Source organism: Miscanthus floridulus, chromosome 3 (assembly GCF_019320115.1).
Source record: "Miscanthus floridulus cultivar M001 chromosome 3, ASM1932011v1, whole genome shotgun sequence".
NCBI lineage: Eukaryota > Viridiplantae > Streptophyta > Magnoliopsida > Poales > Poaceae > Miscanthus > Miscanthus floridulus.
In genome coordinates this window covers 102,936,024-102,946,500 of record NC_089582.1, presented here as the reverse complement: position 1 = coordinate 102,946,500, position 10,477 = coordinate 102,936,024, and the positions used below count along the sequence as shown (strand labels likewise).

The 10,477-nt window shown below is 46.4% G+C and overlaps 1 protein-coding gene across 1 annotated transcript; it reads right to left on the bottom strand.

The window, feature by feature from the left end:
• Nucleotides 1-3,065: 3,065 nt before the first annotated feature.
• On the bottom strand, nt 3,066-10,133 carry LOC136541980 (uncharacterized). Its single transcript, XM_066534196.1, has 10 exons — nt 9,670-10,133; nt 9,319-9,522; nt 9,136-9,193; nt 8,893-8,955; nt 5,748-5,823; nt 4,912-5,027; nt 4,648-4,737; nt 4,434-4,565; nt 3,951-4,130; nt 3,066-3,720 (listed from the first exon to the last, which is right to left on the bottom strand). The coding sequence occupies exons 1-9, from the start codon at nt 9,987-9,989 to the stop codon at nt 4,002-4,004; spliced, it is 1,188 nt and encodes a 395-aa protein (XP_066390293.1). The 5' UTR covers nt 9,990-10,133; the 3' UTR covers nt 3,066-3,720; nt 3,951-4,001.
• Nucleotides 10,134-10,477: the final 344 nt, after the last annotated feature.

Sequence of the window (10,477 nt, the reverse complement as noted above, 5' to 3'; positions counted from 1 at the left end):
GACGCTGAGAGGTGAAGTGACTGGACGCTGAGTCCCAGCGTCCGGTCGACTCCAGTAAGGTTCCAGAGAGGGAAAATCACGACCGGACGCATCCGGTCACAACTTAAACACTGGAGTTCGGGGAGAACTGACCGGAGCGTCCGGTCACCCCACAGAGGCACATAACAGTTTGTTTTCGGTTGGATTTATAAATACTTCCTCTTTTTGTGTGTGGGGGTACTTTTATTTATTCCAACGGATGAGAAACACCTTTGAGAGTGCCAAGAAGAGCAAGGTCCTAGTGAGGTGATTGAGATTTGAGAATCACAAAGAGAGCCCTTATTAGTGAGATCAAAAGTAGCAAAGTGTGCATCTACCCTTCTCATTAGGCTTGTCGTTGTCAAGTGAGAGTTTGTGCTTGTTACTCTTGGTGATCACCATCACCTAGACGGCTTGGTGGTGATTGGGAGCTTGGTGATCATCCGGCGGAGCTTGTGGATGACCCAACTCAAATTGTGAGCGGTTGTGGGTGATTCACCACGACAGAGTGTCAAAGAATCAACCCGTAAAGTGCACTTGATCCTTCCGCAGATCAAGAGGGAGCTACACCCTTGCGCGGGTGCTCCAACGGGGACTAGTGGGGAGTGACGACTCTCCGATACCTCGGCAAAACATCGCCGCGTTCCTCCTTCTCTCTTTACTTTGAGCATTTACTTTGAGCAATTTAATTCTTGTCATTTACATTCATAGAATTGCCATGCTAGAGTAAGATTGGAACATAGGTTGCTAAACTTTTGTACGGTAGATCAATAGAAACACTTTCTAGACACAAGGGGTTAATTAGGCTAACCATATGACTTAATTATTGTAAAGAAATTTAGAATTAGCCCAATTCATCCTTTTTTTGGGCATCTTAATCCTTTCACTAGCATCTTAGTTTCACGTAAGTTTGCTTGCATGGCATAAAAATATGCAATGCCCAGATACATGTATGTTTGCTTTATTGAAATGAACTCCAAGCCCCTTGGTATGCATGTGCACACCTAGTCAACGGCTCTTATTTGTACAGAAATGAGGGGGAAAAAACTAGAGTTGAGGATTCTCATCTCATAGAGGAATTTTGGTCGATGTCACCCACATGGAGCTTTCCAAGCTATCCGGCCTTAGGGTCAGTTTGGTAGCTTTCACTACCCTAATTCTTTAGGGCAGTCCCAATAAAAGAAACTAGTAGTTTCTATAACATAGGATACCGCACCAAAAAAGTACTGTTTTTCAACCCATGGTTTCTATGAGTAATAACTATTTTCTCTTTCTCTCTCCCAACTCTATCTTTTTCTCTAATGGGAGTGCGACACGAGCTCCCTAGAAACTGGTGGTTTCTCCCCCAATGGCGATTTTATGGTTTCTTGGTGCATTGGGTCAAGAGTAGACCTGGTTTCTTCATGAAGAAACAATTTCTATGATTTTTGCTCTCTTTCTTCATTAATTACGTTACTATGTCAGTATTTTGCCTACGTGGCAAGTTATTTAATGAGGATAGATACCATCATCAATGCACCATTGGGACTGCCCCTAGTGAGTGACAGGATGAGAAACAAGTGACAAATTAATGATTTCGAAGTGATGCTGATAGAGATTCAATGGGATCGGTAGAGAGCGGGTTTCTTTAGCTCCGTCCTCATAAATGACATGGGAGTATGGGACATGCTGTTTGCTAGTTGAACGTATGCGTCGTTAAGGCAGCACGGAGTGGGCGTACAATGTGCCATTGTCGGGTCACCTTTGGCAGGCAGGCGGAGAAGAGCGCGAGATAAGAAGACGACACGACGTACACGACGACGTACGCCGCCGTCACAGGCACGCCAGCTCATCGCCGGCCGATCGATCGATCAAGAGAGAAGCATCTCGATTGGCCGATTGCTGCACCAACGTGTGTGACGACAAATGAATGAAGCCGTCCACGTTTAGTCGCCCTCGCTATGAATAAGCTTTGCATCGAATTCGCTCGACAGGGGAACATGCAAGACACGTACACCACCGGCGGTAGCGTTACGCCACGAACAGTGGTCAATGTTTTGTCGTTGAACGGCAGCACGTACTGTATACGAGTATGTGCAACGCTAGATTGCTGCTGGGGCTGGTAGGATATACGTATATCGTCTGATCCCATGTTTTTCCCGTTTTGGGTTCATCGGCATGTGCTGCAGTGTGCAGCGTGCTTTGTAAAGCTCGGTCGAGCTAGTTATTGACAGCTGCTTGTACCAGGCAATGCAGTCAGTGTTGCATGCATCTTCCACATCCTTTGTCAGATTGTTTTGCCAAAAGAGGTGTGGGACTGTGGGAGTTCGGCTACATGAATCAGGCTCAGGCTTAATTAGCTGCTCATGCATGCCTTGCGTGTGGTGATGTGGACGACATAGACGACGATAGTCGATAGATAGATTGTGATGAGGATGGAGCCGACAGTGTATGTATATGAAATTGGCTTACCTTTGCCTACACGGCCGCCGGCGAGGGAAGCGTAAGCTGGTTCCGAACGTCCTACGTAGGTATGAACGCGTGCACATGTCATCTACGTATGTACGAGTATGACCCGACGGCGCGAAATCACCAGCGTATCTCATGATCAGCCTGCCCCATGCCTGCGCGCCCGCCCATTGCTCATTTATTTGCTCACCTGCAGGCTGCCGGCTGCAGCTAGCTGCGGGGATCCGGCACGGAAAATCGCATCCCCGCAGGCGGCCGCCTCCGCCCTCCGTGCGTCGGCCGCATATGGCGACATGACATGCAGGGAGGCTAGGACTAGGAGAGGACCTCTGCGGCTCTGCATGGTCGACAAGCTCGACATTGATATTATTAAGGTGCTATGGATTTCGCAAAATGTAGTTCAGCCTTCTTGTTCTATTCTATGAAGTGACCCCATAGCAAAAGAAAGCGCTGTATTCTGGCTATCTTATTGGATCGGGGGTACCAACCAATCCCAGCATATCCTGCACTGGCCTGATTTCCCTACAGATTTGGTCGGCTTACGATCGACTAGACGGTGGTCCCATTTGCAGAGCTTACATTTAACTGCAGTGATGCTGTTGAAACAAAATCCCAAGCCTAGTAGTATTACATTTGTTAACCTCGTATAATCCCTGAAGCATACGGGTTGTTCTACTTGCACATTCTTGCAAGAACAGGAAGCGTCAGCAAAATCAATCAGTTCCTAGGTCAGCATCCAGGTCTTCTTGCAACAGACATGCACAATACAATACAGAAACAACTGCCCAGCACAGCAATGAAATACCCCAAACCGTCCAAATGTATTTGAGCTATACGCCTATACTGCGGGATCACAATGTGGTAATAATATATACACATTTCCAGATTTCCTATCACACGCCTTTATTTTCGCCAGCCTGCAGAAACCCCCCATTGGGCTTGTCTGCGTGCAGCAGGAGCAATTGGCCAACTTGGCTTTGCTGGCACCGTACCTCAAACAGGATCATGCTTCTTGGACTTTGGGTTCGATGCTTTGTATAGCCTGCAACTACAATCCAAGTAGGCCCCTAAATCCCCCAATCTTGATCAGATATTTGTAGTACGGCTAGGGCCTGTGGGTGAGCATGACCAACTCAGCACAGCCCAAATGCACTGCTCTTATGTACCATACATAATACATTGTATCCTTACATCTCGTTATAATTGTGGACTGCATCACCAAAATGGGGAAGTTGGGAACTGATAAAGGCATTCCTGATGTATGCAAACACGTCAAGTTAGTTGGATGTAAACAAAACTATAAAATTAATTGTACATAGATTTATCCAAGACTTGACTTAGGTAAAGCAATTTCCAAGACATAACTGGATGAGTGATGCAATTGGTCTGCCCAGATGTACTCACCAAGCAAATTAACAAAACTATGAATTTTGTAACTGTAAATTGGATCAACAATTATGAACTATTGCAATAGTAGCACATACCTTTGTAAGAAGAACTCCGAACTTTAACAGATGTACTGAGTAAATCAAAATTTAGAGGGATGTAAACCAATCAGCAATAGTTCTTGAGAGGACTCTTGTTTCATTGAGAGCCAATGATTTCAATCCTTGTGCAATGGCATCTGCTGGAGTGTATTCTGAACCAACTTGCCATTTGACATCCTGCAACACAGCAAAGGTGAGTGCCTGACACGGCTGAAACATATGAATTAACAATTTTCTGAAATGGTAAACAAGGTAAGAGAACTAAATTCTCCTTAGTGTGAAGCAGTGATTTCGAGCATACTAAATGGTGGTGAAACCCTAAAATAACATCATCTTGCTTACTTCCATTCTAGTGCTGTCAAGTAGAGACTATTATTGTGGTGAATGAAATAAGGTGATGCACTTGCACATATGTTTCAGAATTCCTTTAAGTACCCATTCTGTCAATACAATGCGTGAATGAAAAGTATGACAAATCACCTGTATACATGGAGTTAGATGTGTTCCTGACAGTATGACCTTCTTTATTTGTCCACCGATTGAGTCAACGCGGGGTCTCAGGACATCTTCAACTATGTCTGTATCATCAATAGCATCTACGCTGAATTTGACCTACGAGACCAAAAAAAAAAAATTTAAACAGTACACCAGAACAGCTAGAGGTTGGATCAGATAGATGCAAGTTCGTCAGTACCAATAATGTATTGGGTACGCTGTAGGAATTCTTGCAGAATTCACGGTTTTCAGGTGGTGTTGGTTTGAATTCAGACACACCTTCTGTAACCTGCAAATAATATGGGAAACAGCTACCATCATGACACAGATGCACTGAAGCCTGAAGGACAATAAGTCTAGCAGAGGACATGGATGTACTGAAGACAGTTAAATGAAAAAAATAGACGTGCTACTTTCTAATCTAAAAGAAATTCCAATAGACAAGCATAATTTCATACAGTACCTGATTCATTACCGATGGTAACTGATCGACAAATTTGCTCAGGGATACCATAGCTTCTTGATCATACTCACGTAAAAAACCTCCAGCTAAATCAAACAGAGCCTTCCATGCATCTCCTAAAGTCATGACATCACATCTTTTTAAAACAGAACATGAAGCATGTCAAGCAAAAGTTCATACCCTTGTTTTGTTCTTTCATTTTACAAATTTCAGCAGACAACAGTGCACACTTTTACCATGTCAGAAAGTTATATGTTATTGTGTGTGGCAGCAGCAACACGATATCATGAAGCACTAAACTCCAGAAGCTACAAACTATAATTAAGAGCAAACCGTCAACACTAGACGGGGTGATCAGGTTGCTTGCTCAATGGATCCATAATGGAAAGCATGTGATAAAGCATAAGTTTGTTATGGCTCTTTCAGCCAAAACAAATTTATTGAATAGATAGATGCAGTGGCGGGAAGGGCAGGACTGGTGCAGTGGTGAGAGCTGTCTCACTGAGTCACCAGGTCGTGGGTTCGAAGCAGCCTCTCCACAGATTTGCGGGTGGAAGGCTTGCCTCGGTTTTTCCCTTCCCCAGACCCCACTCATGTGGGAGCCTCCAGCACTGGGTCTGCCCATAGATGCAGTGGCGGAGCTTCATATTAAAGTTAGAAGGGGCCATTAGTGCTAATCCACATAGATTTTCAACATTTACTGCTCAATAAGCACTATTACTCTTAAGAAACAATCGAAATCAGGGGTGGCCATGGCCCCCTTTGGTCTCAATGATCCTCCGCCACTAGATAGATGACAGATAACATGAGCAGCTAAGTTGTAGCCCAATAATCACCTGATGCATTTCTGGCCACCGAGTAAACAGGCGAGGCCTCCATCATAGGCATCAGTTGACTAAAAAGGGGCCCTATCTGCATAAAACAAACATACTATTAAGAGAGAGTAACTTCCAAAGGCCAGTAGGAAAGAGCACAAGGTAGCGTTTCACATTTTAGACTGAAATCAGCTCTAAACGCAAATTGTTTGTTGGAAGCTTGGAAAAGAAGTATTGAGTAGCATCACATATGTTCCTGAGATACAACTAACACTTTCTCATTCCAACAAAGTGTTATGAAGGCCCATGATGCATTTTCTATGCTCATTTCTGAACCGAAGTAACTGATCCTGAATTTTCGCTCCCATTGACTTCACAGTCGATTAGCTGACTGAAAACATCATACATATAGCCAATTGCAATTTCAGCATTTTGTTTACCCTTTTTTGGTTGATAGTGGCAATGCCCTCCATAGAAAACATTGGACAAACAAAACACATGACAGTAGTGGCTGCAGTACAATATCAGAGAACATCTACATTCTACATATGCACAGTATGAAGCCAGGTTAGACACATGAGCATGGGTTGCCTAGCCAATCTAGAATATTATTTAGCATTCTACAATGTTAAGACAATCTGCTGTCCGCAAGGCTCTGATTCGAACCAGGACAATTAGCCATCAACCATTCGGTGACACTGGATGTCAACATAAACAGGTTAGTATAGCTCAATTATGCAATGAATGCAAAACAACCACTCGGCTGTGTCCATTATCTGTTTTTTGCATCCTTGAAGGCATTTTCTTAAGAGTAAAATGCACGAACGGTCCTTAAACTTGTCTCGTGGTGTCACTCAGGTCCCCGAACTCTCAAAATGCATTTTCAGGTACCCGAACTTGTCTTATGGTGTCATCTAGGTCAAAAACTCTAAAAACTTCAGTTTTAGGTCCTTGAAATTGTCACAGTGTGTCATCAGGGTTGATTAAAACCCACTCGGCTCCGCACACACGAGAGAATTCAGAGCATCGGTGGCTCCTCGGCGTGGCGACACGCGTCTTCGTAAGACTCCTTGTCTTTTAGATAATCAACCCGCGGTCCAACTCATCCGTCCAGAGCAGTAATCGTCGTTTCGAAAACACCCTTGCAACTTTCCAGAAATCCCCCCGCTCCCCCGCTGCACCGCAGCCTGCCCGGACCTCCCGATCCCTATCTCCTTTCTCTCCTCTCCTCGCTCCAGCATCGACTCCAACAGCCTCGCTCCGGCGTCGGCGCTTGGTGGCGCCCGAAACCCTAGCCGCCACCACATCTTCCCTCCGCTCCCCTCCGCCTCGCCGTGTTCCCGCACCGGCGTCTTGGGCGGCGCCCAAAACCCTAGCCGCCGCCGCCTCTTTCCTTCTCTCCACTCTACCTCGCCATGTTGGTGGAGCGCATCTGGACTGTGGAAGAGGCGGCGTGCTGCGACATATCGACAACACCTCGCGGCTCGTCGTCGTCGCTCCACCCACGGGAGTTATTCTCCTCCGTGGCTCGCTCTCTCTCCTGTCCTTTTCCTCATTTGAAAGTGTGGGACCTAATTGACACACTCTGGGACCTAAAAATAGCATTTTGAAAGTGTGGGACCTAAATGACACACAAAGAAAAGTTAGAGGATTAGAGGACCTAAGAATGCATTTTACTCTTGTATTTATTACAACTCAAAATCCCAATGTAGCGTGAATAGTTCCATGCAGTGGCTCATCTTGAGATGTCAAGTCCCTCTTATCAATTAGATGCTGGCCTCAGTATTGGTGCCACTTTACTCTGGGGTGATAGATGTCTGTGACTGCAAGGAAAGGATATCGCGGTTCTAGCTTCTAACCTCATTGCTTGCATTTACAAATGAATCATCAATAGGCAACTGTGAAGGAAGCTAAGCTATGCTTGACAACAAATTGATTCAGAATATTAGAGGTGCTTTATCACAGGTTGTCTTAAAAAAAAACTGACCTACAGGACGAGCATTGCTGCAGACTTTCAGCATTTGGATAATACACAGCAAAGTACGCATACCGCATGGTATTCCTGAGCAGTATATACTAGAAAAACTTGGGTGCCAAGATGCTGCCCATTCTTCATATGGCTCGCAGTACACAAATGCTTCTGGACACTGGACAGCAAACGGATTGGCCCATAGGGGGCTGCCACATCCAACTGCTTATCTACTTTGTGAACAGGAACGCTGCTAGACAGCAGACAGATTGGCCCGTACGGGGGGTGTCACATCCAGCTGTTTGTCTACTCTGTGATCATGAGAATGAAATGATAACACACATCTTGGTCTTTTGCGTGTTTGCATGTCAGTTATGGTTCTATTATTTATCCCGGATGATTGGCTTACCAGGCATCTCACCTTGGGGTGATGAGACCGCTTTCAGTGATTGTTAGAAAAGGTCATTCCAGGAGATCAGACAAATAGTTGACGAATAGCTTTAACTCACTAGTGATTCTTGATTTCTTGGGGCAAGGTTGTTATGGAAACACTGGAACGATTGTGTGTTCAATGGAGGTACTCCAAGTATGCAAAAAATCTGCACAAGGCCATGGAGACATTTCGGCTATCGAGAGATGCAGGGGCGCCTGGGCTCTTTTGGTGGTGTTAGGGTCTTAGTGAGCTCTGTTGTTGGGTTGACTACAATGTTACTGTGGCACGTCTGAAAACTTGAAGTTAGTGTTTGTGTGCTTATTTTCTTGTGCGGTTTGGATGAGTGCCATGTGTTTTTATTGGTTTGCTTTTGTTTGGACCTCTCTCTCTTCTTAATGCAATGATGTGATGCCCTCCTACATGTTTGAGAGAAAAAGAAGGGCATCAAATTTTAGATACTCAACTGTGCACTACTCACACAAACACATTATATAGTTCAACTAAAGAGAAATATATTGTTGAAAACCACACACTCACACTCAGTTAGCCTACAGTCAACACCCTCTTTCCTTACTTTTCAGGTATTATTAACTAGCAAGAAGAGTTGAACCAGCAACTTGTATCCCTACAAACTAATTTTAGGTCCAGATTTTCTCCTAGCCGAAGTTAATTCGAAAATTCAGTATCAATTCCTCTACATTAAGGCGTGAAACAGAAAAAGGCACATTCATTAACCATAAGGTAATGAAGCCCAGACTACATACCTGTTCAAAGTAAGGCACAGCCTCCGAAGCCGGCCTATTGTTGAATGAGACAATGGCATTAGCCTAAAATGAGGATAACCAACAGAGAAATAAGATCAAAACCACTTGGTGGTCAGAAGTATATCAGATTATATGCAGTTTTAAGGGACACAAAGCTTCTTTTTTTTTGACTAGTTATACTGAATTATTAAAGCAAACCGAAACTTTGCAGACAGATTTCTCATCAACGAAACATCAGTAGACCTTTGGTATCTTTTCTGAGAAGTAGCTTCCCATCAGCAGCTGAAGCAGTGCCCCGTTGCTGCAAACCATCACAACAGCACAATTAAATGAGCAGAATACAAGACATCAACAAAACAGAGCTCGAGGCTTCCTCCGAGTCAAATCATCGAACAAGTGGCGTGCGACATTCGTCGCTGAAATCACCTGTGGCCAACAGAGTAGAGCGGGAGCTCCGCGATGTCCAGGGCGCTGAGGCCGGCCTCCGGGAGCCCCGACGCGAGGAGCGCGTCGTAGCAGGCATGGAACCTCTGGAAGACCTCCCGCGCGGCGGCCTCGTGGTCGAAGGTGACGTTGTACGGCACGCACACGACCAGAAAGCCCTCCCGCGCCAGGAGCTCCAGCAGGTAACTGCGAGCAACCAACCGCGCGATGAGCCAAGCGCACCAGTGCGGGTCCAACCGAACCGAATGAACACGTTTTTGCGTCCCAGTGTGGCCGACCGCGGAACGGATGGAATCATGGAATGGAATGGAACCCACGCGCTGACGAACTTACCCGTAGGTGACCTCGGGGACGGCGCCGATGAAGGCGCCGCCGAGGAACTTGATGACCGCCAGCGGGCGTCGGCCGCGCGGGGGCGGGAAGATGAGGCAGGAGTGCTCCCGCAGGTACGGCTTTCTCATCGGTGGCGCCGTCCTGGGACTGGGGGGCCCGAGCACGGCCAGCGCGCCGTCGGGGCTGAGCGACGCGCGGCAGGGGAAGAAGCCTCTCGATGGTATGGCCCGGTGGGCGTGACGGCCACGGGTAGGAAGGGGGCGGGGGTTCGCGGCGGGAGAGGCGGCCGGTGCGGAGCAGAAGAGGTGAGCCGCCGCCATGGAAGGGAGCAGGTGAAGCACGGTGAGCCGGTGAGGTGAGGCGGGCAGGCGCAGCTGAAAGACTGAAACGAACAGTCGAACACGAGCTGACGATTTGGCCACGAGGCCCGGGGCGGCGTGGCCGGGCGTTTCTGCCGTGGACGAGGGAAGCCTGTTTCTGCTCTGTGAGCCTGTGACCCATCACGCCCGAGGCTGTGAGCCAGCGAGTTTTGGCCCGTCCAAGTGGCCGCACGGCTGCATGCCACGCATTGACGCAACTGCCGGCTTGCGGATAAATCGATGTCACTGAACCTTTGAAGACCAGCTCTCCAATCCAAACCAAGCAGTTATTACTTTGTATAATTCCAGCAAAAACTTGAAGGAATTAGCTGTACAGTTCATGTAAAGTTTTATTGAAATTCCCACGTTAACTAGAAGCGACATCTCCTCATTCATATTTCTTGCCAATATTACAGAATTTACAGTTGCCCAGACGAATAGATCTAAGA

Coding starts and splice junctions, on each gene's coding strand:
- LOC136541980 (XM_066534196.1), bottom strand. CDS start 9,989: ATGGCGGCGGCTCACCTCTTCTGCTCCGCACCGGCCGCCTCTCCCGCC. Junction 9,523..9,669: donor GTCCCCGAGGTCACCTACGG/GTAAGTTCGTCA, acceptor GGTTGCTCGCAG/TTACCTGCTGGAGCTCCTGG. Junction 4,566..4,647: donor GCGTACCCAATACATTATTG/GTACTGACGAAC, acceptor TTGGTCTCGTAG/GTCAAATTCAGCGTAGATGC.